Source organism: Lagenorhynchus albirostris, chromosome 9, assembly GCF_949774975.1.
Source record: "Lagenorhynchus albirostris chromosome 9, mLagAlb1.1, whole genome shotgun sequence".
In the NCBI taxonomy this organism is placed as follows: Eukaryota; Metazoa; Chordata; class Mammalia; order Artiodactyla; family Delphinidae; genus Lagenorhynchus; species Lagenorhynchus albirostris.
This window is the reverse complement of record NC_083103.1, coordinates 54,298,800-54,325,746: the sequence shown is the minus strand read 5'-3', so window position 1 is coordinate 54,325,746 and position 26,947 is coordinate 54,298,800. Positions and strand designations below refer to the sequence as shown.

Here is a 26,947-nt window from a genome sequence, read left to right as displayed (position 1 = left end):
AACAGTTTACCCGAGTGTCCATCGACAGATGAATGGATAAACAAAATGTGGCACACACATACAATGGAATACCATTCAGCCATAAACAGGAACGGAATTTTGATACATGCTACAACATGGAAGGACCTTGAAAACACTACGCTAATTGAAATAAGGCAGACACAGAAGGACAAATAGTCCACTTACATGAGTTACCTGGAATAGGAAAATTCATAGAGACAAAAAGCAGAATGGAAGTTCCCAGGGTTGGGAGAAAGGAGAAAGAGGGAGTTATTGTTTAGTGGGTAACAGAATTTATGTTGGGGATGATGAAAAGTATCATCATCTATACTGGATACAGACAGTGGTGATGGGTACAAAGCACTGTGAATGTAATTGATGCTACTGAATCGTACACTTACACATGGTCAAAATGATAAATATTATATTTTGGACAATTTTTTAAAATAATAAAAATTTTACTTAAAAGAAAAAAAAAAAAAAAAAAGAGCTAGCCCGCTGAGTCACTGAGTGGGTCTCCCAGAGCGGGAGGAGAGGAGCCTGCACCAAAGACCATGGTGACCAACTGACCACCAGGGGGCGGGTTTCGCTTTCTTAGGACTAAAAATGGAATCTTCCGACATGTTTTCATGGGTTTGTTTTTCAATTTTATTTTATTTTTTTATATAGCAGGTTCTTATTAGTTATCTATTTTATACATATTAGTGTATACATGTCAATCCCAATCTCCCAATTCATCCCACCACCACCCCAGCCCCCGGCACTTTCTCCCCTTGGTGTCCATATGTTTGTTCTCTACATCTGTGTCTCAACTTCTGCCCTGAAAACCAGTTCATCTGTACCATTTCTCTAGGTTCCACATATGTGCATTAATATACGATATTTATTTTTCTCTTTCTGACTTACTTCACTCTGTATGACAGTCTCTAGATCCATCCACGTCTCTACAAATGACCCAATTTCGTTCCTTTTTATGGCTCAGTAATATTCCATTGTATACATGTACCACACCTTCTTTATCCATTCGTCTGTCGATGGGCACTTAGGTTGCTTCCATGACCTGGCTATTGTAAATAGTGCTGCAATGAACATTGAGGTGCATGTGTCTTTTTGAATTATGGTTTTCTCTGGGTATATGCCCAGTAGTGGAATTGCTGGGTCATATGGTAGTTCTATTTTTAGTTTTTTAAGGAACCTCCATACTGTTCTCCACAGTGGCTGTATCAATTTACATTCCCACCAACAGTGCAAGAGGGTTCCATGGGTTTGTTTTTGATGATGGAGTTTTTGTTTTTCCTTTCACACACACACACACACACACACACACCACACTATCCAAGGAGAGTGACAAACAGGCCTGGGAGGAAGAATCAAGGAGAGGCTCCCACAGAGCTGGTCTCTGACCCCACTGGCCCTCCTGCGCCAGGCCTGCACCTGTCCTGCAGGGGCCTGGGCAGGTCACTCTGCCCCAAAGCCCTCCACAGCTCAGCAAACCTTTGCTCATGCCCATGCTGGGAACCCAGGGCCTGGCACAGAGCAGGAGGAGGGGCAGCAAAGATAGAATGGCTGGACAGTCAGGTAGACAGACCAGTGGGTGGGTGAAGGGGAGGCCCAGCCAGCAGGATAGGCAGGGGTTTGTCCCAACCTCCTCAACCAGCCCAGGCTCAGAGACACCACATGCCCAGCAAGGCCTCCAGGGACGGCTCAGCAACTTGGATCTTTGGAAAAGAACCATCGACCTGAATATGGTTGCTGGCTCTGCCCCCGGCTACCTGCAGGACACCTGCCTGGGCCTCATCTTCCCAGGTGGAAGCGGGCTTCCCTATGTGGGCGGGTTGTGGGGACCTGACACCAGGTACCCAGAGGCCCTGCAGTCCAGGCCTGCACCACACCCGGCTGTGCTCTGGGTGCCGGGCTCTGAGTTCGCTGTGTGTGTTTGCACCTGCCCCTCACCTCTCTGTGCCTGGAGCCCCAGCTAGAGGAACACCCGCACAGAGCCCAAGAGCAGTTCCACCCCAGCCTGGCCGCCCGACCCTGGCACCTACTTGGCGTAGGCCTTCTCCACCAGGGCACACCAGAACTCATTGCGGGAGCTGGAGTGGCAGTAGATGAGCTGGTTGTTGACTGTGGGCAGCCGGTCATCGATGACCACGTCCACCCACTCCCCGAAGCGCCAGAAATGGAAGTGAAAGATGCCCACGTAGGTGTTGGGCTTCTCGGGGTCCCATTCCTGCTCCTTCCAGTCTGGGATGACCTGGACGGGGAGGGGGACAGGATGGGACACACTGAGGGTCATGGCTGGCTTCCTGAGGAAGTGGGGCTGCATGCCTCCAGGGAATCAAATGGAAAGGAATACTGGGTTCAATTCCCATCTCTGCCATGAACCAGTATGGGACTTGGGCAAATCCTTCTCATCTCCGGGCCTCAGTTTCCCCATCCCTGAAGGGGTTGGAGGCCCCCTGAGGCTCCTCCCAGCTCTGTCATTCTAAGATTCTATGAGCTTCCCCTTCCCTTCCTCATGCCTCCATCTGCATCCTCCCCCTCAGAAATATAGCACATGCACCCAAGTTCCCGCCTGGTCAGTGGTGCCACCCTGCCCCCTGCCCTGCCCGAGCCAGAAGTCGGCAGCCATGCCGGCCTCCCCACTTTCCCTCTCTCCATGCAATCTGAGCTCCCACATTCTGCTAAAATGCATCTCCTCCTCTCTAGCCCCCCGGCACCACCCTGGCCCGGTCCCCCATCTCCTCGCCCCGGGACACTAACAGCATCAGCAACCACATCTGCTCTTGCCCCACACAGCAGCAGAGTGATCTTTCTGATCAGGTCCCCTGGAAAATAAAGCCCAAACCCTTAATATGCTCTGTCCTCAGGCTCGTGTCTCTACCTTCACCCACCCCAGCCTCCACCTACTGCGCCCTGCTCCAGGTTCTTTCTCTGGTCAGGAACTCTGCACCTGCTCTTCCTGCAGCTGACTCTCACTTGTCCTTTAGGGCCTACCCTCCTCCTCCAGGAAGCCCTCCTTGACTCCTCAGACTAGGCCAGGACCCCTGTCCATCCAACTCACGGCCCCTGGCACTTCTCCTCTGAGACACTCTCCCCAGTTATAATTACACAAGTGTGTGACATTGTGTTCAGTGCTGATACTGTCACTGGAATGTCAACTCTCTTAGGGCAGAGACACGTCAGTCTTGGTCACTGCTATCCACCCAGCACCTAGCCCAGGGCCTGGCTCAGAGAGGGTCCTCAATAAACATGTGTTAACTGAATGAATAAATACACAGGCATCCACTGGGACTCTTAATAAAATTGATTATTTATGGAGCATCTTGGAAATGCCAGATACCAAGCCTGTGACTGCAATGGGTTATCTCGGTTCAATTCACACAACCACCCCATGAAATTACTAATATATCCATCCTTACTTTACAGATGAGAACATCAAGGCTCAGAGAGGGCAGGATCACACAGCTAGAAAATATACACATTCTTTGGAGGCAGGCAGACCTGGGTTTGAAGCCAGGATTCAAACGCAGGTCTGTCTGCCTCCAAATAAGGAGTTCTTTATCAGTGTGGACCACTCTGCACCCAGCCCCACACTGGCACTGAGGACCCAGATGATTCAGACATGGTCCCTGCCCTCGGGAGGCTCCCAGTCTGGTGGGAGAGGTAGGCACACAGGCGAGTGCTGAGGCTGACACGGGGTACATGCGGGGCCATGGAGAGAAGGGAGTGGTGGGCCTGACCCTGGAGGACAAGCAGTAGCTTCTGAGCAGGTGTCCTGAGAGCTGGCAGTGGGCATCGCCCCAGCAGACTAGGACAAACAGAAGAATTCGGGGCAGCAGGAGGTGGGGAGGCAGGGGAAAAAACCCTCACCCTGCTGAGTCAGGGGGACCTGCTGGCCCTTTCGGGCAAGGACCCAGAGGAGCCAAACCCCATCAAGACCAGAAGAACCATCTTCTAGAAGAAAATCACTCCCAGGTATGGGGGAGGGCACGCAGGCAATCCGCCTGAGGAGCCAGAGATGTATCAGGAGGCTGTAAATCCCAAGGTCCGGAGCAGCCTGGGCACAGAGACTTCAGCCAAAAGCCATTCCCAACCCCCACCCTCATTAAGGATGCTTCTGTTTACACGCCTCTAACCATCAACAGGGATGCTGGCAAAGAGAAATGCTCCCTAGTGGGACATTCGGGACCAAGACAATGAAAATGATAAGCACAGTGAGAGGCGCTACAGCCACTAATGGAGCCCAGCTAAGTGCCTAAGCGCCTGAACCCTCAGGGCTGTCTTCTGAGAGTTAGGGCAGGAAGTCGCTGCAGAAGGCCACCCACAGGCACCAGTGAGGGAGGCAGGATTCACACTCAGGGCTTCAGAGCCTGACACAGAGTCTAGAACCCAGCAAGGGCTGATTACTAGCTGGTCCCTTTTCAGTCAACTGGGTGTCCTTTCTCAGTGAAAACTCCCAGGCCGGCCTCTGCCCTGATCCCTGGCAGGTTCCCTGACACTTGATTTCAGGACAGAAAAGTGTATCAAAAATGGGGTACAGGGACCTCCCTGGTGGCGCAGTGGTTAAGAATCTGCCTGCCAGTGCAGGGGACACGGGTTCGAGCCCTGGTCCAGGAAGATCCCCCATGCCATGGGGCAACTAAGCCCGTGTGTCACAACTACTGAGCCTACACTCTAGAGTCCGAGAGCCACAACTATTGAGGCCATGTGCCACAACTACTGAAGCCGCACGCCTAGAGCCCGTGCTCTGCAACAAGAGAAGCCGGCCAGTGAGAAGCCCGCGCACCGCAATGAAGAGTAGCCCCTGCTCGCAGCAACTAGAGAAAGCCCGCGCGCAGCAGTGAAGACCCAACACAGCCAAAAATAAATAAATAAATAAATTTATTTTGCAAAAAAGGGGGTACATGCAGGGGCACAGAGCAATGGAGAGTCGGAAGCTGGGAACACTGGCCTGGCCACTGCACCCTCCTCCACTCCTCCCTGCTCTGAAAGCTCTGGATTGCACGGGATGCGGAAGAAGGATGGGGGAGGGGGGAGGGAAGAAGAGGAGCCCTGCAGGAGCTGGGAGGTATCACTGGGGCCACGGGAGGATCATTAAACCCAGGGCTTGGCTCTGAACCCTCTGTTACTCAAAAGGCAGCTAATGAGGCTCCAGGGCCTGTGATAAGAGTCAGCGATCTCCACGGGCCTCAATTTCCCTCCCACACCACAGCCCTTCAAGGAAGCCCTTCAAGGAAGCCCCAGGCCAGCCTTCTCACCCCTCAGCCCCTCTCTGCTGCCAGCCAGGGTACCAAGCGAGAGGAAGCAGTCTGTCCAGGGAGGTGTGCTCCCACGGGCACACAAACCAGACACCCTCCACACCACATCCGGTCATGCCAGAAATCAAGGAAGCAACCAGAGGATTCAGGACCAATCTGAAGAGGCTCCCACTAGCCAAAGGCGGGCCAATCTGAGCAGCAGTAAAGGATAATGACAGTGATGAATGAAAACACATCCGATATGTTCAAATCCATGAGACCATGATGATATTAACACAAACAAATAATTAGTCACTATTGGAGGGTGGCAGGGAAACAACTCATTTTTTTGAAACTGGAAATCGAAAGAAAAAAAAAAATCAAAGACTTAACCTGACTTTTCTATACAAACTGTGCCATAGAGTAACCAAGAGCAGATGAAGGGAGGTTTTTATCTGGTGATGAATTCCATCTAAGAAGTGAGAAGAAATTAGAATATTAGACTCCTATTCTTTTTTTTAAAAAAATATATTTATTTATTTATTTTTGGCTGCGTTGGGTCTTTGTTGCTGTGTGTGCGGGCTTTCTCTAGTTGCGGCGAGCGGGGGGCTACTCTTCATTGTGGTGGGCGGGCTTCTCATCGTGGTGGCTTCTCTTGTTGCGGAGCACAGGCTCTAGGCGCACGGGCTTCAGTAGTTGCAGCACAAGGGCTCAGTACTTGTGGCTCGCGGGCTCTAGAGTGCAGGCTCAGTAGTTGTGGCGCACGGGCTTATTTGCTCCACGGCATGTGGGATCTTCCCGGACCAGGGCTTGAACCCGTGTCCCCTGCTTTGGCAGGTGGATTCTTAACCACAGCGCCACCAGGGAAGTCCTAGACTCCTATTCTTTTGCAACCACTGACAAATAATGGATTTAGGTAATCATGGCTTCTAACATCGATTTAGGATCACCGATGGTTCCTATGTCACAAAAAAGAGACAACCCGACATTATGTACCTCCTGAGACAACTTCGCCTATGAAGCAGTTGTGCAAAAAAAATTGTGCCGCATCTTATGAAGCCTCCAGAGGTGAGTGCTACCTCACAGGAAACTCAGGGCACAGACAAATATTAATCAACACCATGAAAAAGAAGCCTGCAAAATCCAGATGGTTGGAAACTCCCAGGACAAATGACTGGCTTCTTCAGCAACTAGATTGCAAGGGAAAAAAATGAAAAGATGAAGGGGAACCAACGGACTGCAGTAATGGACCTTTGGATCTGATTCAAACAAACTGTAAAATATACATATAAACATCTGTGACCCAGAGTGGAAACCAGAACATTTACTGGGTATTTGATGATATTAAGGAATTATTATAAAGTGATTTTAGTTATGTTAAGATATTATGGTTCTGGGTTTTGAATGAGTCCTTATCGTTCAGAGATACATCCAGAAATATTTACAGATGAAATGACATGCCGCCTGGGGGGAGCGGGGTTGTAGAGGAAACAAGAGCAACCACGAGTTGGCAGTGGTTGAGGTGGAGGGATGGGTCCAAGGGCTCACTAGGCTGTCTCTCTCCTCTCGCATGACTACAGTTGAAAAGCCCCATCGCCAGGGACACTAGCTGCCTGGCCCGGCATTCAAAGCCCTGCAGGCAGCTCTCAGCTTCACCCCTGAACACTGCCTCCCTCAGGCCCTATAGGAATCTACACCCCGTGATGCCTCAGGCCACCTCAGCTTTGCACGGGTGGCTCCCTCTGCCGGCCTCATCCCGTCCCTGTCCCTCCGGGGCCAGCTGAGCAGCAGCTTGCAGGGTCCTCCTGACTCCACCCTCCCCTTGGGCGCCGTCCAGCAGCCCCTCCCCCAAGCTCCTGCTCCGATCCCCACCGCCCGGCACAGGGCCAGGGCCAGCTCCACAGCTGGCTGAGTCTTTCTGGGAGGAAAATCCCCAAATGCCGGCCGCAGCGAGGGCCTGGACAGCTGGTGAGCTTGTACACACTACTGGTGTGAAAGGAAAATACAAATGGAGTCAGTTTTACTAAGACAGCGCTCTAAAACGGAGCTGGGAGGCCACTGAGAAAGTGTGATTTCTGCACGTCATCACCTGCACGGAATCCGAACTTTGACCGCTTCTTGTCTTAACGCAGCCATCCGGAACGTTTGCCCAGTGTTCCAGAAACTCAAGATATTTATTGGATCCTTACCCTAAAATAACTCTTGACAGCCTCAAGGACACATATTTCCTTTAACGACCTTATGGCTTTCGCCTTTACAAGCCCGACTTCCTCTTCCCTGGACCGCTCTTTGGTTCTACCTGAATCTGTGTCGCCCCCGTTGCAATTCCCAAGACCTGCAAATAAAGCTCCTTGTCCTCTGTAGCCTTGATACTGATTGTCGTTTGATGCTGGACATCAATTTACCAACCCCGGTGTGTGGCTGGGACTTAAGCTTCGACTAGGCCGCCTCTCGGAGCCTCAGTGTCTCCGCATCTACCTACCCTCCCTCCAAGGCTGTTGTGGGAACGAAGGTGGAGAACGGCCTTGGCTGTACTGCATCGACTGTGGAGGGCTGTGCACACATGAGGGGTCGTCCCTGCTGGTGTGTGGAGTACATGGTGTGTGCAAACCTCGGGGGGACCTGGTCAACCTCCCTCCCAGGAGGAGAAAGGAAAACCTTAACGACAGTCCACTGTGCAGATGGGAAAAACAGGCCTGAAGGGGCTGAGGCACCTCCTTGGGCTGACCGGGCAGTGAGGCAAGAACTCTGTGGGATTTGGAGCCCCTCGTGCGCCCATTAACAGCCACCCACTGCAGAATCACCCAGAAACCTCAGAGTCCCACTGATGGGTGTGCCACAGTACCCCCTGGTGCCCCAGCACCTGGAGCACCCCCCGGTGATCTCCCCCAGGGACTCCCACCCAGACCCAAGTGGCTGGGCTCAAATCCTGCTGGGACCCTGGGTAAGTGAGTGAACGCCCGTGTGTGAGTGTGTGCACAGAAGCATGCATGTGTACGTGCAAGTGTGTGCGTGTGTGTCTGTCCGTGTGGCAGAGAGGGAGCTTCCCACACATTTCTGCTTGGGACCCCAGAGGGCCAGCCAGGAGCATTTCTAAACAAGGCCAGTAGGGCTGCAGGCTGAGGGGCTACAGTGGAGTTTCCTGTGCTACCCAAGCTGGGTGAGGTGAGCCACAGTCCTCTCCAGATCCTCAGAACAAGAGGGTCCCTGGTTCTGAGCATCTGGTTTCTCAGTTCTCAGCTTCTGATTCCAAGAGTCTCAAATTCCCGAGTTTCAGACGCCACGGCTGGAAGAAGCCAGGAAGATTGGGCAATCCCCACCCCCAGCCCCTTGGGAGAGGAGCGCCTCCAGCTCACCACCTGGAGCGTGGGGTGCGGACACACCTGCAGGGGGCCCCGGGATCCCTGTTCACAAGGAGTGAGCACAGCCAGACGCTCAGAGACCTGGGCGGCCCCTCGGGCTAGGCTCCCAGGCTCGACTGTGAGGGCTTAAGGTTCCCTCAGCCGGGCCCTTCCAAGCCTGGTAATGGTGAGGAGAATCCACTCCCCCATGACCACTCTCTCCAACCACAGAGCCAGGCCTGGACCCTGCCTATCCCTCCACCCCACACTGCCTAAGCACTGGCTGCTGTGTTGCCTCAAGCAACTCACTACACCTCTCTGAACCCTACACTCTTCCTTAGTAAGTAGGTTCTCCTAACACCCTCCTCTCAGAATCATGGTGCAAAGTGAGACTCTGTGTCTACAGCGACTGGGAAAGTACAAGGAGGAAATCCAGAGAGGAAGCCCGTGTGCCTCTCAGGAAGCTCAGTGCTTCACTAGCTTTAAGTCATTTCATCTTCACAGTGACCCGATGAGGAAAGAACCATTACTATCCCCACCGACAGATGAGCAAACAGGCTCCGAGAGGCTGCTCAGGGTCACGCGGGTGGTGGCTGGCGGCAGCGCCAGGCTGGGTCCCTCACCCTACCGTACACTGGCTCAGTGGGAGGCAGGAGCTCAGGAAACGGCGGGTCTCTCTGCTCGGTGGTTTCTCACGGGTTCCGTGGAAAGCAGGTCCTCATTTCCCATTCCCTGCACTCCCCCCAACCCAGTCTCAGGAGCAGAACCAGGCCTTCTACTGCTGTCCTCAGGGTGGGAAGCTTGGGTTCCCGTCTCTGTTCCCCCCACCCCTCCCAGAAGTATCTTCAGGAGTGGATGGAGGCTGGGGCTGGAGGGCAGGGCTTGGGGAAGGGAAATGAGGCGGCAGCAGCTGCTCTGGGCAGGGCTCAGGGGTGGAGGAACACGCGGATGCGAGACCTGCCTGGGGAGCTGTTCCCAAGCAAAGCCCCAAGAGCGGCCTCGGAAGCGGGGCCTGCCCTTGTCTCGGGGGAGAAGCCGGCCTTGCCCGGGCCTGGGCCCTCAGATGGGATGGGGGCATCGGCCCTTCCTGTCCCAGGGGGCCAGGGTCATGGGGTCGAAGGTCCACAGACCCAGAGCTTGATCCACGTGCACCCCGTCGCCGGCCCCTCCACACACCCTCTGTGACTTCGGGCCGGCAGCCTCCTCCCCGGGCCTCTGTTGTCACCGTCCACAAATTGAGTGAGGGTCAGGGTCAGGTGGGGCACTAAGGCGACATGGTGACATGGGTCTTCTCTGGTCAGTGGGGGGGCAGGGCCGCAAGGGGCTTCAGAGAACCAGGCTGTTCCCTTTAGAAGGTCTGAGGCTGGGAGAGGGTCAGGGGCTGCCTGAGGACATACAGCATGTTAGGGAAATCGGGGCACAGGCCTGATCCCACCCCACCTCTCAGCCACTCCCTTGTCCCGTCTGCCTCCTGCCCGGCCACCCTGCAAGGGAGGGTGACTCCAGATTGAGCACGGCTTGGTGGGTCCCCACCATCCCCTGTGGGCCCCAAGTGTCTCCCCGAGGCCTCAGCATGGCTCTCTCCATGCCCCATACAGAGGCTGGTCTGGGGGCCACTGGAGAAAAAACTGTCAGGGCTGTTGGTTCCTGGCTGGGTGTCACGGGACCTGGTTTCAAACCCCATGCTGATGTCTGACCTTGGGCCAGTCACCACCTGCTCTGGGCCTCAGCCCTGAAAGCGGCAGGAGGAGGGGGCAGGGGTGTGGAGGGGGCCCAGGGAGGGGTGGCTCCTGGGAAGAGAACGCGTACCACGAGGCGGGGACACACAGGCTTTACCGGGGACATGCAGTGAGCACGGCAGAGACACTCACATGCCTGCACAGAGCAGACGTGCTGGGGAGCGGATACAAGCAGTCTGCGGCAAGAGGGGCCCCAGAGCTGCAGGGAGGGGTCAAGCAGAGGGGCAGAAGGACAGGGCCATCCACAGGGGTCTAGCCTCCAGGCTCCCCCGGAGTCAGCAGAGAAGCAGGCAGGAATCCAAGCATGTCCCGGAACAGACACCCGAGCTTCAGGTTAGAAAGGACCATCGCTCACACCACGGCCAAATCTCCCACTGAAGAATCGACTCCAACTGCTTCTGCTTGCCTGCCTCCAAAGTGGGGGCCTGCCCTCCCGGCAGCCCTGGCCACTAGGGTTGGCTGACCCTCCATCTCTCAGTGCCTCTGCTCCCTGCAGAGGCACAGAGGCCCTGCAGCCCCCCGACGGCTCTGCTTCACGAGGGAAATGTCACGGGCACGTCCCTGACACAAAACAGGGCTGACCTGGAGACACGGTGTTGGGGGCGCTTCCTGAGGTGCCCTCGGCTGGTGCCAGGCCTCAGAGGAGCTCACTGGGCCTGTGCAGCGTGAGGGGCGCTTGGAACTGAATCTGCTGGCAACTGTGCCTCAGTTTCCCTCTGTTTGGTGAGTGGGTTCTGCCCTGTACCTCTGAGGCCAGTGTTCCGCCGTCACACCACACTGTCACCTCCAGCCCACTTCTGACCACCATCCATCGCAGCTCCCCTCCAAGGCTGCCCCCGATTCCCACCCCTCAACCCCACCAAAGGTGCCGCACCAGGATGACACACCTGCCTTCTCCGACCAGTTAGCCAGGAAAAGCCTGACATCCCAGGAGGGCACACCTCAGGCCCCAGAGATGTTACTGTCTCCAGCTCCAGGGCTCTGGACCCCCTCTCTCCAGCTTCCCCCAGGCAGAGGGAAACCTGTTTACTACACTGTTCCCCACTTCACCGGCTCAGGAGCTTCCCCTCCCCAAGGCCATCCTGAGCAAGCCCCTGCTAAGGGCCACCAGGGAACCAGCTGGGCAATTCAGGCTCATCCACAGGGCAGGTACGGAACACAACCATATGAATATAGCGTGCTCTCTCTCAAGACATATGTGTATGTATAGATAGATACATCTCTATGCAACGTTCTTGAGATCTCCCCCTTCACGTCTCCCCTCCTGAAGTCCCAGAAAACCAAGAGCTGGCCTGCACAGCCTCCAGCATGCCAGCCACTGCCCACTGCCCAAATCAGCCCTCACAGCAACCCTGCCCAACGTCTTAAGAGCCCTGAGGTGTCGCGGGCCCACACAAGGTGCCCTGAGTGTTCACCTCCAGACACGGACACTGGGAAGGGGCATCGTGGCCAGGAGGGCGGCAGACGCCTGTGTGCCAGACTCTCCAAGGAAGCTGCTTCGTCGTCATCTCTGGGCCCCTGTCTCCGGAGGAAGCCCAATGGCTGGTTCCTTAGAGGTGTCCCTCTCGGTCTGTGTCTGTCTCTGTCTTGGTCTCTCAGTCTCTCTCCCAACAATGGAGCAGAGAGAAGCCCACCTCCCAAGGCCTCTCCATCTCCCCACACTAGCCCCGACCAGGTCTCCATGGTCTACGGCAGAAGCAGCGGCAGCCAGGTCAGCTTCTAGACTACGGAGCCCTTGCATCTTCCTCCCGTGAACAGGAGCGCCAGCACCAGGGAAAGGAGAGAAGGAAGGACGCAGGCTCAGGGGTCCCGGCCAAGCCAAGTACAGGCCAGCAGCTAGAAGAATGTCCCCAAACACACACATGGGGGAAAGGGGTATGGGCAGGGGTCAGGCAGGTGGGCCAAGGGAGAGGGTAGCAGCGGGCAGCTGCCATCAGAGCTGGCTAAAGACCACGGAGGCCTTGAGGCTGGCAGGCTCGACGCCCTCGCTGAAGGTGATGAGGAAGTACATGACCTTGCGGATCTTGGCCAGCTCGGACAGGCGCTCCCCAAACTCCAGGGCGTCGGCCTCATTCCAATCCATGGCTTCCGAGTCCTCCTTGCGCCAGAAGATGGCAGTGGGGTCCAGCAGCTGCCGCGTCATGAGGTTGGTGAGGTCGGGCATCCAGATCTGGGAGGTGCCCGTGATGGTGACCCTGCCCGGCTTGTCCAGCACGACGTCCAGCCTCTGCTGCTGGATGAAGTCGATGCGGTACATGGACTCGGCTGGCGGCGGCAGCTTCTCGCCATCCTGGCGCCTCCCCCCGCGCTGCTTCAGACTCTCCACGCGCAGCCGCAGCTGCTTGGTCAGGTCCTCGCCCAGGACCAGGGGCGTGTCCAGCTGGGTCGGCTTCGGCTCTTCCTCCGCCATGGCCCCCTCGCTGCTGCCGCCTCCACCGTCCAGGAGCCGAGTGGACTGGGGCCTCACGGCCAAGGCGAGAGGCCACCAAAGAGGGGCCCCGTCTCCCCTTTCGCCCTCTCCTCGTCCCGCCCCTCTTTGCCCCTGGCTCTTCCCAGCCCCACCCCGTCCTCAAAATGGAGTGTGCAGGAGGGCGGGCGTCCCCACATGCCTCCTTCTCTACTCCTCGCAGAAGCGGTAATGGAGGTACTGCAGGCGGGCAGGAGGGTGGCAGGCTCCTCAGGGACCAGCTGCTGTGGCAACCGCGCTGGCCACCACGGATGGGCTGAGAGCTGGCTTGCTGTGAAGAGGGAGCACTGCTTACAGGCAGTAAGAGGGCAGGAGGCGGGGGGCAAGCGCTCACTGGAGACACATCAGGAGAGGCTGAAGAGCCCCTGGCAGGAGGGTGGGAAACAAGGCCCAGAGGGGCCCACCGATTTGAGACTTGAAGTCACCTAAGCCGAACCTTGGCGCTCTCCTTGACTCGGCCTCACCCGCACCCCTCCAGGCCCGATCGGCAAGGCCTGTGGATTACCCTGGAAACACGTCTCCCCAGCCCCACTGCCAGGACCCCGGCCCAGCCACCATCATCTCTCACCTAGACCGATGTTCTCAAACTTCAGGGAGCATTTAAGTCCTGAGTTTTAAGCTGCAGGACTTAAAACTCAGTGTGCTGGGCCCCACCCCAGAGTTTCTGATTTAATCGGTCTCGGATGAGGCCTGAGAACCTGCATTTCTAACAACCTCCCAGGTGATGCTGATACCGCTGGTCCAGGAGCTGTATCTTGAGAATCACTGACCTGGATGATTCTTGCCTGCTGGCCCCGCCTCAACCCTGCGCCGCATGGCAGCCACATGCCCAGGAAGCTCTTCTACTAAAATCCCACCACTTATCACCCCTGTGTTGAGCCTCAGTTTCCCCCAGGAGACTTGAGGCCATGGAAGAATCTGACAAACGTCTGTATCCCCGGTTGCAGAGGGGGAACCAGGAGCTCAGCTGTTATACGTGGGCAAATGGAAGAAATGTGAGAGTAACTGGGGGTGGGGGTGAGGGAGAGGGGAAGCTGCCATGACACTGCCACACACAGAAAAGAGGACAGAAGCACAGGCCAAAGTGTAATAACTGAAAACAATCTGAAGGGCCCAGTGGACCACAAGCACAGTCAATTGCTAGATGGAAGCTAAGTAAGTCAGTGGGGTCTTGGGCTACACAAACAGCAAGAGGGTCACCAAAGGGGACCATGCACCCGATCCTGTTAAGACAACACCTCAAGCCCTTGGGTCAGTTCTGGGGGCTGCTGACAGCAATTCCCCGATGGTATTCGAGAAAACCAGGCAGCAAATGTTAAACTGCCTGTCCCTCACAGAACCTTTTACTTTGTAGCTGGAGCAGCAGAGGAGAGGGGAACAATGTGTCTGGGGAGTGACTGTTCGGGGAGCTTCTCTCTCCTTCATGAGGAGGAGCTATTTCCTTCCCAGCACTAAATTTTCATTTTTATTTGTACATTTGCTTCGTTTTTGTCTGTGATGTCTCCCCACCAAGAGGGCAGGGACTGTGGCTGTCTGGTTCATCACTCTAGTCACTACCTAGAACAGGGCTGCCACATAGGAGGCCCTCAGAAATCCTGAATGAATGAATGAACGAATGACACTGACAAGAGAATAGCTGATGATCATGGGGCCTAAGGACAAGGACGACAAGAGGAAGACGGGCACGTGGGGAGAGAGTACACGGGCATTGACCGAAGTCAAAATGTGGTTTAGAGACATCTGTGCATCGGCACAGGAAGGAGGGAGATGGCTGGAAGGGGAGGGTGATGGAGGAACAGAACCAAGAACTGGGCCAGGGTGATGAGGGCAGGGTGTCAGCCACACAGGCACAGTAACCCCTGGGACGCAGCAGTACTTGGGGTGGGAAAGGCTGGGAAACTGGAGGTGCTGAGCCCTTGATGCCTGGGTGCCAGGGTAGCTGGTTGCCAGGGGATGGCAGTAAGGTGGGCTGCTGGTGGGGGCCGGGGGTGGGGGGAGTGGGGGACAAATGGCAAGAGCTTGCAGGGGTCTATATGGGGAGGGTGTGGTCTGGAGGCATCACTGAAGGGGGAGAATGCCGCCACCTCTCCGGGCCTGCAGGACATGGTGGGAGGTGTCCAGCTTCTACCAATGAGGATTCAGAGGCCGCAGGACCCTGGGGAAGGGCCTGGTCTCGGCCTGGGCAGAGGGTTACCGACCGGCAGGAAGAGGCTGAAGGTGGAAGCCGTTACCAGGGCTGGGGCCTCACAGACAGGCAGGGCAGGAGGGAGGGAGCCGTGGGGACCAAGGACGGCCAGAGGGGAAGGAAGGGCAGGCGGGAGGCTGCGGGTGGGGCTGGCCCGCTGCTTCCCACAAACCTCTGCTTGGCCACCAGATGCCTTGGGAGGCCCCACCAAAGGCTGGACGTAGGAGTGAATAGAGAAGAGAAAAGCAAGGTCCAGACTGGCATCCGTGACAGCAAAAATGTGATCATAACAAATGAACAAGCCCCTCTTTAACCCCCAATGGAAAAAAGACTAGAAGAAAATGTAGAAAACCCTCAACACTGGCTGTTTCCAGGTAGTTTTTAAAATCACCTGTCCCCAGTATCTAGAATGGCGCTGGGGCATAGCTGGTGCTCAATTATCGCGTGGTGCATGAACTGCTATATGCTAAAGGGCCGGGATTGCTCATATAACATGGGCAGGGGTGGGATGGGAAACGTTTTTAAGTGGAACTAAAAGACTGCGAGGCCCTGCCACCAGGTGCCTCCCCTAGGCCCCGGCCCAGGATGCCCACCCCCCAAAACTCGCTCTCAGACACTCGGGCACCCCGCTGGGTTTCTGCTCAATTCTGCTCTCCCCCCACCGGGGTCATGGCTGTCTCCTCCTGGGCCTGGGTACCCCGTGACTCAGAGCAGGGCTCAGGCCTGCCCTTGCGCCTGGGGCCACGCCAGGCTCTAGGGAAGGTGCGCTCACCTGGCTTGGGCCAGACCAGGCTCATGGCAAATGCTCCAACCCAGTGTCACATCTGACGTCTGGTCCACAAAACCTGGTCACCTAAAGTCCACTGCCCTGCCCTCAGGGAATGCACATTCAAGTTGGGGAGACCATAATGTCCCCATCAGGGATCCCATAGGACGGGGAGGCCTGCTTCCTAGAAGTGTCCGGCAGAAGAGAGGAATAGGTGGGAGGCCAGAGGAGGGGCAGGGAGGGATTTAGATTGCTGCTAAATGCCATGGGCTTGCCCCGCACCCCTACCCCGTGGGCTCCTTTAATCCTCCCACTACCATGGGGACTGGAAAAGTCAGGTTTACACAGAGGCCAAGAGAAGAAACATGACCTGACCAAGGTCACGACTAACGAGAAACCCAGCCAGAATCAAACCCAGGACCCGCTGGCTTCAAATCCCCCCGCCTGTCGGCCCCAGGCCGTGTCAAGTACTAGAGGTCAAGGGGCGGCTTCCTGGAGAAGGGGGCACGTGTGTCGGGGCGTGATGTGCCTGCACTGAGGCTCAGCACCCCCAGAGTGTGAGGTGGGTGGAGGGAGCAGGGGTGCAGCTCAGGCTGAGCGCCCCCATTCCATGGAGAAAACAGGGTGGGGCAGGGGAGGCCCTGCAGGGCAACAGGCCCAGCAAGTGAGGGGTGACAACAAACAGGGCCCAGTCAGCAGGGACAGGAGGGGAGGTAAGGCACAGTAATGAGCTCCCCGGGGCCTCGTGCCTGCCGCCGGGACCCAGGGTCTGTCACCACAGCAGCACCAGAAGGCAGAGTGCGATTAGCCCAGAGCAGCCCTGCCTCGCCCAACCTCCCAGGGACCTAAGCTCCTGGAGATCTGCCCCTGAAGCTTCCAGACAAGCCAGGCTGGGTGCCCCAACACCCTGCAGGAGGAACCTTAGGCCCAGAGACAAACACAGGCCTGCCCATGGTCACAAAGCACCAACAAAAACCTCTTGCCTGCGGGTCCGGGGCCCCTTCTTCCACTTGCTAGGTGGAGGGCTGTCCCAGGGGTCGGGCCCAGGGCAGGGCACACGGTAAGCTGAGGCTCATCTCTACAAATGACTAGACAGCCCGTTCCCCAGGAGGGGACACAGAGGGCCAGGCCCTGGCCCCACTGCAGGCCCCGGGAGGCCTGGGGCTGCTGGCCAGTCGCTGGGGAGGAGCTCTGTTCTCAAAACTTTCTTGAGCCCTCTCTGTGCCGGGCTCCTGCTGGGCTCAGCAGGAAGATATAGACCAGCTTTGTCTGCGAGCTCGAGAGGGGAGATCACAGATAAACAGGCAATTACAGGGCTGGGTGGGAGGTGTAAGGCCAGCCCCACAGGGTTCCCATGTGCCACCTGACCGGGGCACCTTGTTCTGGGCTCAGAGAAGGGGGTTGGAGCCTGGAGGCAGGAGGGTGAGGACAGCTCTACACCCGAAGAACAGCGCCTGATCCCGAGCCTCTGTGGGCCATGAGGCTCTCCAAGGCCCTCCCAGCTTGGACGCCCCGTGACCACCCAGGGCCTCTGCCGAGGGGCCTACAGCACAGAGCTTCCCGTATCCCACAGGCCCACCGGGGCCAGGCCCCAGGGACGCCCACTCGGGGGGTGGCTTTGAGAGGTCACACCCCTGTTCCGAAGACATGACAACAGGACACCTACCACAGTCCCAGCCTCGGCGAAGGGCACAGCTCCCTCTGACGGCTGAGGGACGCCTCAGAGGATGAGAACAAACTCATCTGCCCCTTGCACCCTGCTTGCCCGGGAACACCCATCATGTTCCATGAATCTTAATGATCACAACACTGGTCACGGCAGCGCTGCCCTGCACAAGGCCCTGTAAGCACAGTACCTTGTTCCACCCTCACAGCTCCCCGACAGGGAGCTACTCTGATATCCCAACTTTCTGGATGAGTAACCTGAGGCTAATTACAAAGCTATGAAACGGCGAGGCTGGGACTCGCACCTGAGCCTGTAAGACTCGGATGCCCGGTGTTCTTAAGCCCTACCGCTAGTCCCTACAGAAAGAGCAGAAAGGGCAGGGATGAGAAAGGGGCAATGACTTATATTTGCTGGCGTGGGAACCCAGGACGCAGTCCCCATCAGTTACTCTTTAGAAACCACAACTCCAGCCTCCCTGCTTCCCCAAGGAGGGAGCTCTGAGTGTTGGACTTAAGGGCTGCACCGCCGAATGCTGCCACGAGAGGGCGAAGTGTCAGGACCGGAGCCCATTCTTTCCAACCTAAAACCCTGTGGTTCTGGTCCAGAATATCAGCTGCTTGGAACCATGAATCATGAAACAGGATTGTCTGGATCACTCCAGCTGTTCAGAGTGAGAAGAGTGAGGCCCAGAGAAGGACAAGAGCTGGCCAAGTCGCACAGCAGATACTGGCAGGGGACTCCTGAGCTGCAGTTAGTGGTGTCTCCACACTGCACGTGCTTTAGGCAGCCTCCACATTTCGCAGGTGCAGATTCTGCTCAGTGGGCCCCCAACAGTCAAGAGCGGCCGCATCAGAACTGGGAGCTCTGCAGATTCCCAGCACCTGCCCCTGAGCTGGCAGGGGCAGGGAAGGCAATTCTGATGCTCAGTCAGCACTGGGGAGCCCTGGCATCACCCCGCCCCATCCCCACACAGGCTGTCGTAACGTCTCACCTGCTCACTCAGGCTGCACCTCCCCCATCTGATGGGGAGGGCGCCAGGCTGAGTTGAGTCTCCCCAGCACCCCCGCCTGACCCGGGCCTCACCTTTTGCCACAGTGACTCGCGGGAAGCGAGGGACGAGCAGGCCGCCACAAACCAGCAGTTGCCCACCTGGCCCTGGTGCAGGTCGTGGGAGCTGATGCCATCCACAAAGAGGCGGGGGTCCTCGCATATGTCCTGTGGAGAAGCCGAGAGGAGACCTCACTGTCTGCTGGAGATTCGCACGCCTCCCCTTGCCTCCTGGGGCCCTGGGTCAGCTTCTCCAAGTCCAGCTTCCCCCAGGGCTGCCCAGAAAGCCCTTCTCCCCCGCCCGGCTGAAGAACTCTGCTCTTCTGCCGAAGTTTGGGTGATGAGCAAATACTGTGGAAGGACTTCGAGGGGCTGGACCCGGGCCACCACCTTCCTCCTGCCCTCTGTGGTCCTCCCTGACCAGCAAGGGCTCAGTGTCCATCATCCTCCAGCACCAGCAGCCCTGCAGGGCCCATCCCAGCCAGCTCTCAGGGGCCCACAGTCACAAAGTGGGGTGAGGTGCAGGGCAGAAACACATCAAAATTGCACATGACGAGTGCAAAGGGCCAGGGAGAAGCGAGGAGACAACCATCCCAGGACCCATATGGGCACATCCTCGGGCTGTCTCATCTGACCCTCACCCCACCCGAGCAGTGTGGCATTTTTATTCCATTTTATGGATGAGGAACGAAGGTTCAGAGAGAGGCAGTGATTTTCAAGGACACACAGCAAGAAATGCCGAGCAGAGCTGAGCAGACACCCCCAGAGCTCCCCGAGTGCCCACCCCAGTCCCCTCCTCCTCACCCATCAGCATCTTCACTCTACAGAGCTGAGAGCAAGTGACTGCTCTCCAAGGGGGGCAACAATACGGGCTGGGGGAGGTAAACACTGAGACATGCCTTCCTTCCTGCTGGCACCGTGATCTATCCTCACCATGGTCCTGAGAGGTGGGAATTGTGCTCATTTCACAGATGAGGAAACTGAGGCCCAGAGAGGTTGAACAACATACCGCAGCCACGCAGCACTGGCCTGCCTCCACTTCAGCTGGTGTTCCTGAACCAGTTCAATCACAACAGAGCTACTGAGGTCCTACTGGAGGCAGCCAGCAGAGGGCAGCAGAGTCAGGAAGTCAGAATTCAAATTCCTGCTCCCCATTTACCGGCTGTGCAACTTTGGGCCAGTGGCTCAACCTCTCTGAGCCTCCATTGCCTCCCCTTCCTCCCAAAGGAAGTAGATTATTATGCTTGCAGGGCTGTGTAAGGACTCCACAGAACATGCAGGCAGAGCACTTGGCCGGGGAAAACGGGGCAAAGGGCCATCAGGTCTCACTAAGGTGCTCAGGACTCCTGTTGCCACCTCTACCTGGGAAAACCAGAGTTTGGGAGGGCCATTGAGCGCTGTAACTCCCCTGAGGGCATGAGCACTCCAGATGGGATTTCAGGGTGACCCAGGGCCAAGCTGCAAGAGGATCCCCCAGAGTACAGACTGCGGAATGCCACAGGTCTGAGTAACACTGCCCCAGGTCATGGAAACCCAGTGAGGCTGGAAACCCAGTGAGCTCTCAGGAAGCAGTGGCTTTGCCTCCCACCCAGCTGCCCTCCTTATCTTATCTCCCAGGCCCAGCTGAGAATTCTGAGCCAGAGGGAGCCATGACTTAGCATCTGCCTCCCTGGGGCCCGGAAGGGCAGGCAGGACAAGGGTGGAGGGGGGCTTCGTACCTGGAGGACCCCAGCCACATCCCCACCATGGGAAAAGAGACAGCTACCGCCTGGCATCAGAGGACGTGACTTTCGAGGCACCCCTCCCCCTTGTGGGCCCTGCACAGAGACAGGACCACCCATTCCACAGGGGAGGATGCCAGGCCCAGGATGGGGCAGGGCGCCTGGGGTCATGAGGCAGGTGGATGGATGAGACAGAGCCCAGCCCCCGGAATAGAGCTCTCCTCCCCACTAAGCGGCACTGCCAGGGCAGCCTGTGGGCAGGTCCAGCCACCCCAGCCTGCCCCAGACACTCCTCTGGCCCCTGGGAGAGACTGAGCTCAGGGCTCCGGAGTCCCTGGTTCCAGGCTCGGCACTGCCCTGACTCCCTGCGATAGAGCAGAGACCTGGGGCGAATCTGCCAGCCTGGGAGGGAGCGGAGAGGAGGAGGTGGTCTGGGTGTGTTCCCGCTGCCAGGAGAGGCGCGGGTTTTCCAGCTCAAGATAGAGAAATGACTTGAGGTTGGCGGCGGCACCTGGGGTTGGCCCTGGAGTCCAGCGGCCACCTTGGGACACCTGGAGTCCAGCGGCCACTTTGGGACACCCTGAATGGAACAATCAGACACAGCTTGCAGTGACTGGGCACCTGCTGTGTGCCCAGCTGTGCAGAACAACCCTGTGAGACACGTACGGTTAGCATCCCCATTTTATAGATGAGGAAACCAAGGCACAGAGAGGGTAAGTCATTTGCACAGGGCCACAGAGGAAGAGGTGAACTGAGATTCCAATTCAGACAGTCAGCTCCAGAGCCTCCAGCTGGGCCAGGACTTATGAGTGACAAAGCTACCATCCCTTCTCCATCCCCTGCACCTGTCCTTAGCCCAGCTTGGGGGACTTGCTATATGGCAATGAGACCAAGGGGGCAGGGGCAGCGCAGACCCTCACCTTTGTCACCATACAGCCCCGGCTTCTCAAGACCAGTGTTTGTCATTCCACCTTTCCTGGGCCATTGGCTAAGCACAGAGGACAGAGCCAGTCAGAAAATGCCCAGCCCACAGGCAGCGCCCTTGAGGAGGAGAAGCCTGAGCGTAACCCTCCATGTGAGCACAGCTGTGACAGCAGGAACCCAGGGAGAGATCAGAGGAGGCTGCCTGGAGGTGGTGACGCCAGCAGAACAGGCATGGAGAGGGCTGATGGGCAGGGAGGCTCCAGAGGGGAATGCAGACTCCAAACTCCCCCCCAAGATGGGATCCAGCCACAGCCTCGAGACCGATGCCACCTCAGACGCCATCCTCCCCAGGGCCCCCAGCCAGCTGTGCTCCCTCCCAACGCTGCCCTCCCTGAAGTTCACCTTTGGGTCTCCCTCACCAGCCTGAGAGCTCCAGGGCAGGGCCCAGGTCTGGCTCTGCCCACCTCCGGTGTCAGGAACAGGACTCGGCAGGTTCTGCTGCGGGCAGGAGCCCTGGGAGGAAGGGACAGCAGAGTGGCCTGCAGGACAGGGCTGGGGTGACCACTCCTCCGGTCAACGTACGTCTCTGTGGGGCACAGCCTCCTGCTCCTGCGGTCACCTCTCACCTCTCGGCCCCTTCCAGCCTGCCAGGCCAGCTGCACCGGACATAGGTCACAGCCCGTAACCATCTCCTCACTGAACCAGAACTTCAGGTTTCCAGGCCCAGTGCAGAAACAGGAAGGCAGCTAGTCAACGGATCCAGGGCGCCTTCAGCCCCTCCGCTCTCCCCGCTTCTCCTCATCCATCCACCTTCACCCCAGTCACCTCCCTCCTGGAAGCTAAGATCACAGCTGGAATCGATTAGAACGGGGAAACTGAGGCCCAGGAAGGAAGCAGGACCTCTGCCTGGGACCGAAAACAGGGCAGTGTTCTCAGGGGTTACAGCCTGTGCCCCATCCCCTCTGCAACAGACTTGCCTCCCCGCCCCATCCTCCCATCCTTCAAGGCCACCGGAGCACATGCCAGGGAGGGGATCATTCCTGGGCGGGGCAGGGCAGAGGCCCAGGTGGCTGGACTTGACGCAAACTGCCTGCTTCACGACATAAAGGGGCCTCATGTTCAGCACAGCCAAGGAGCGGGGCCTTCTCCAGGTGCTGGTGCGAGCATGAGCCCCAGATGGGGCGGGGACCACCAGGCCACCTTGCGAGAATTCTGGGAGGTTGCAAAACTGACGTCTGCTTGTGGGATCCCTATTTGTTCCCTTCTTGGTTCCAGCAAAGGACCTGCAGGCTTATCATCCCCAGAGATGGGACAAGGCACAGTGCAGCAAGGGGGGACATGGGGTGGAGTGGTACGCAGGGATGAGAAGCGGCGGTACTAAGGCCCTGGGCCTGACAGAGGAGGAAGCCTCCCATCCACCCATCCCCTTGGGATTCCCCCTGAGTCCCAGGCCTCCTCCAGTCTCTTATCTCCTCTTATCTCCCTGGCCAGGCCCCTAAGGGAGGCCAGCAGATGTTTACTGAATGGGAAAAAAACACAAAGAAACACTGGACCTGGGAGGAGGGTGTGGGCCGAGGCAGGTGCCCTGGGTGGGACTGAAGTGGACCAGAGAGTCCAAGAGATGGGACTTCCGGGCAGGGCTGGCTCTCGGTCCCCAACACCAGGCTGGCAGGAGCAGGCGGTGAGAGCAGGCAGGTTGTCATCTGCCCCCTGTGTGCTGAACAGCACAGATATACCTCAAATCACTTCAACCTCCAGAAACCAGGAGCAGCGAGAACTATTCTCCCCATTCACAGATGAGGTAACTGAGGCCCGGGGAGGGGAAGTGACTTGTTCAAGGTCACACCTCCTGCAAGGTAGGGCCAAGGCCATCTGGCTCAAAAGCCAGCCTCCTCATTCCATTTTGGGAGAAGGAAGAGAGAGGCTGGCAGGCAGGGAGGCTGGCCGAGGAGATCCCCCCAAGAGCAGAGAGGCCACAACTCATGTCAAGAGAAGGAGCTAGGGGAGGGGTGCGAGTGAAGACGGGCTTCCCCTGGGCCTTCGAGAAAGTTGGCTTTTTGCTCCATTTGTAAACAGTCAGGTCACAGGACCCAGGAAATGGGACTCCATAGAAACACGGCTGCCTCGGGCCATGCTCCACCTCAAGGGAGTTAATGGTCACCCCACTGGGCTGGCCCCACCCCACCAGCCTGAGGCAAGTGAGCCTGACTTCCTGCTCCACAAACCCTACATCCCGCATGCTGTGGAGCAGGGCCTGCCCGCCATCCCACCCTGCCACCACCTACAGCCCCACTTACAAAGGGCCGTCCATCACACACACCCCAGTCCACACCGTCTCACCCCGTCAACCCACACCACTCAGAAGTGCCTGGCCCTGAACTGCCTCCCAACCCAGAACTGACCCCCACTGCCGCCCCTGGGCCCCGCTCAGTCGTCTCCGTCTCAACGCCAACCACCACAAGCTGCCTGTCACCGGCCTCCACATCCAAGGCAGGGGCAGCTCCGCTCCTCCTCTTTATGTGTCTAGGAACAGCTAGGCACCAAGCCCAGTGAGAAAGGCAGCGAAGGAGAGTGTGCCGTGGCAGGACTCCGGAACTTGCAGGCAAAGGGCCCAGAGAGGGCAGGTGACTCCAGCAGGGTCACACAGCAGGGGGATGCTGAGCCCAGCCAGCTTGGCATTTCCTCCTCTCACTGCAGCAAGCCCAAAACCATCCCCAGCCATGCCTCACCAGCCTCCTTCCAGAGCCGCAGGATCTAAACTGTCTGAGTGATGGCCAGAGGGCAGCAGAGGGTCAGGAGGGGAGCAGCGAGGGGGTGGAGTGAGAGGAGGGCAGGGAGCTCGAGCACCCAAGGCCTCACAAAGGCCTATTGAGGCCGGCCTCCTTCCCTACCCACCAAACATAGGAGAGGGAGGAAGCCATGGGGGTTGGGGGTTCACCAAGGGGCAGGAGTCTCAGGCCAGGCCGAGAGGAGGCTGGGAGTTCGGAGAACCAAGGCAGCGCAGCTCATGGGGCTGAGGTCCCCAGGGGGCACCAAGGACCCTCTATCTGGGACCGGGGAGGTGGGCCAGGGCGGGCAGGAGCCCGGGGAGGAAGGGACAGCCCAGTGGCCTGCAGGACCAGTGCAGGCCACTCTGCTGCGCCCCGCTGGGCGATCGGGGCATGTGCTTGCCCCTCCCAGACCCAGTTTCCCTACCTCTTAAGCACCCCAGTCCAAGAACATCGGATTCTGTGCATTGGAAGGGACTTGAGAGCCTGGCCTGTGAGAGGAACATGAAAACTGAATTTCACTTTCCCAAAATGTCCAGCGGGGCTGGAAGGCACTTCGTAACGTGCAAATCTTCCCCCGTCACACGCTGCTGACAGCCTGGCCTAAGATCCCCGCTGCCTCACAGCACAGCTGCCCTGGCCCAGCCCTGCCGACCCCAGGGCCCCCGGGGCTTCCTCTCCCCTTACTTCACCCCACACACCCCACGCTCCTGCCACGTCCCAAATAAGGCTGAGGTTTCAAGCTCGTGTCTTTCTCACACCCCACGCTCTCACCCCTCAACTCTGAGATGCCTCCTCTGAGTACTGGAGGGGGAGTCTCCCCCGCCCCAGGCACCTCGGTCCAGCACCGTCTCCTGGACTGAAGTCCCTCCGGTGTGACCAACTCTCAGTGTCACCGGCACAGCCGCGGAGACTGGGAGGGGGCCTGGGGCACTGGCCTTCAGCAGCCTCTCCGTCACCCAGGCCCCCGGGACACCCACTCTCACACTCAGGAATCGGGGTTAAAGAGAATGAGATCATGCCATGAGGCCAGAAGCTTCTGTTCAACACGTTCCAGCCACAGCGACCAAGGCTGGGACAGAGGGAGCCGCCAGACAGATGCTCCGTAATTCACAGATCCCGGCAATAATGGTGACAGCTGGCTTACGGGCGCCAGGCTTGGCGCCAGGCATTCACGCATCGTCTCTTTTAATGCCCACAACTCTATGCGGTATTTCTTACTATTACTATTATTACTGATTAACCATTTTAATAAATACCTTCCATGTACAGCAAATGACTATTTCAAAATCACTATGACAATAATCAGCGAAGTAAATTCCTTCTACTTGAATGTCACTCTACGTTGTACTAAAAAAAAAGGCACATCCAAGTCACCTCATTTGTATCCGAAAAACAACCCTGGCAGGAGGGTTTGCAGAACAGAGGGCCCCACTTTCCTCATAAGGAAGCTGAGGCCCAGAGAGGTCCTGGCTGGGCAGCGGTGGCCACGGAACTGGGGGCCGCTCTCCTGGCTCCCCAACCAGATGAAATCCCACAGCAGGCGGGCCCCGCATCAGCCGCTCCACTTTCTCGGCTGCCTGGGGCCTCAGAGCGACCCCTGCCAGTCACCCGCTGTCCCCAGCAGACGGGGTGGGTCTGGGCTTGCCCACCTCGGCACCAGTTCGGACCAGACACTGACCTTGGGGCGCTTCCACCTGACGGCGGGCCCTGGGGTGCCCGTATAATACAGTGAGTCGTCGGTGGCGGGGAAGGTCGGGTCCTCAAAGAGCACCTTCCTGCGCAGACAGGCCCGTTTCAGGGCCGAGTAGTTCTGGTCCTCATAGGGCTTCACGCAGGAGAACATGGTGACCGCTGACCCGGGAGGGGAGGCCGAGACAAGGCAGCAGAGGGCAGCTCCTGGGGCACCTGGGAGGACAGAAAATCAGAAAAGCATCACTTCCTGAGGACTGGAGGCCCCGAGGGATATGCTGAGTGAGGTGGTCCCCGCGTGCTCCCTCCCCACAGGTCTGGGAAGTGGGCACCCTCATCCCCATTGCACAGGCCAGGAACTGAGGCTCAGCGAGGGGGAGAGACCTGCCCAAGGTCACACAGCTGGTACGCACAGAGCAGGGAGAGGAACCGACTAACTCCACAGCCTGAATTTCCTCATTTCTGATGCCTAGAGGTCATGACGCCAGGCCCGCGGGCCGACAGGGCACAACCACGATGGCGCTCAGGGCTGCCTGGCCGCACCCACGACCTCCCTTCCTTTGTTCCACCAGCCTTCCTAGAGCTCCCGGACAGGATCAGACCAGTGGTGACCCAGCAGTTCCCTGGCTGGTGTCACACCCACAGGAAAGCGGCAGCACTGTCTCCAAGTACTCTTCCGGACCCTCATGCCTTAGCCTAGAGCCGCAAGATCATCTCTGTCCTGTGTGGAAAACCCTTGGCCCTGGAGGCCCGTCCAGCCTTCAGTCACATCCCTTCTCACCACCTCCTTCCAGCACTCTGCCTTCTCCACCGCACTTCGGAATAAATGCCTCCAGTTCTGTAGGGAGCGCTCTCCTCCACGCTGGTGACCTAACCTCCCCCAGGACTCCCAGCCCCACCCTGTGACCTTCCAGTCTCCAAAGCCAGACTCTCCCACACGGCCTCCCAGACCTTGCAGCGTCTCACACTCCTGGACGGTCGGTCTCCTCTTCCTAGGCCTCGGGGGCATCTAGCGCTGGTCCGGACCCAACTCCCCCTCTGACCTCCCCTCCCCCTCAGGGGTCCCCTGGCAGACGGATGACCCCCACATCCCTCTGTTCAGCCTGGACCCGTCTTCTAGGCTTCCAACTGGCCCGTCTCCTGCGAGGCCCAGACTCCACAGCAGAGTCTGGACTTGAATCCACACGCAGCCCTGGCACATGAAGGTGCCGCGCCTATCAGCGCCTCGCAGTCCAGCACCCTGAACCTTGTAGCCGTGTGCTGACCAAATGCAAGAGACCCAGACTGGACCGACTCAGGAAAGGGCTCTGGGAGGGAGGGGAGGAGAGGGAGCCGCAGCCAGGTGCCCTGACAGAGGCTGGGACAGCCAGGCACCTGACTGACAGCCCCAT

General features: G+C 57.8%; 2 protein-coding genes across 2 annotated transcripts in view; both read right to left on the bottom strand.

Moving 5' to 3' along the window:
- CAPN5 (calpain 5) overlaps window positions 1-25,762 on the bottom strand; it is a 37,920-nt gene extending 12,158 nt beyond the window's left edge. Inside the window, exons 1-3 of the mRNA XM_060160099.1 lie at window positions 25,546-25,762; window positions 18,488-18,619; window positions 2,046-2,254 (exon numbers count right to left, since the gene is read on the bottom strand). Of these exons, the coding sequence (XP_060016082.1) occupies window positions 2,046-2,254; window positions 18,488-18,619; window positions 25,546-25,710 (506 nt within the window). The 5' untranslated portion in view covers window positions 25,711-25,762. The remainder of the gene's footprint in view (window positions 1-2,045; window positions 2,255-18,487; window positions 18,620-25,545) is intronic.
- Window positions 12,254-12,730, bottom strand: OMP (olfactory marker protein). The gene has a single exon (XM_060157857.1). The coding sequence runs from the start codon at window positions 12,728-12,730 to the stop codon at window positions 12,254-12,256; it is 477 nt and encodes a 158-aa protein (XP_060013840.1).
- Window positions 25,763-26,947: the final 1,185 nt, after the last annotated feature.

What these genes read in the sequence shown, in the direction of transcription:
- OMP (XM_060157857.1), bottom strand. Translation starts at nt 12,730, where the DNA reads ATGGCGGAGGAAGAGCCGAAGCCGACCCAGCTGGACACGCCCCTGGTC.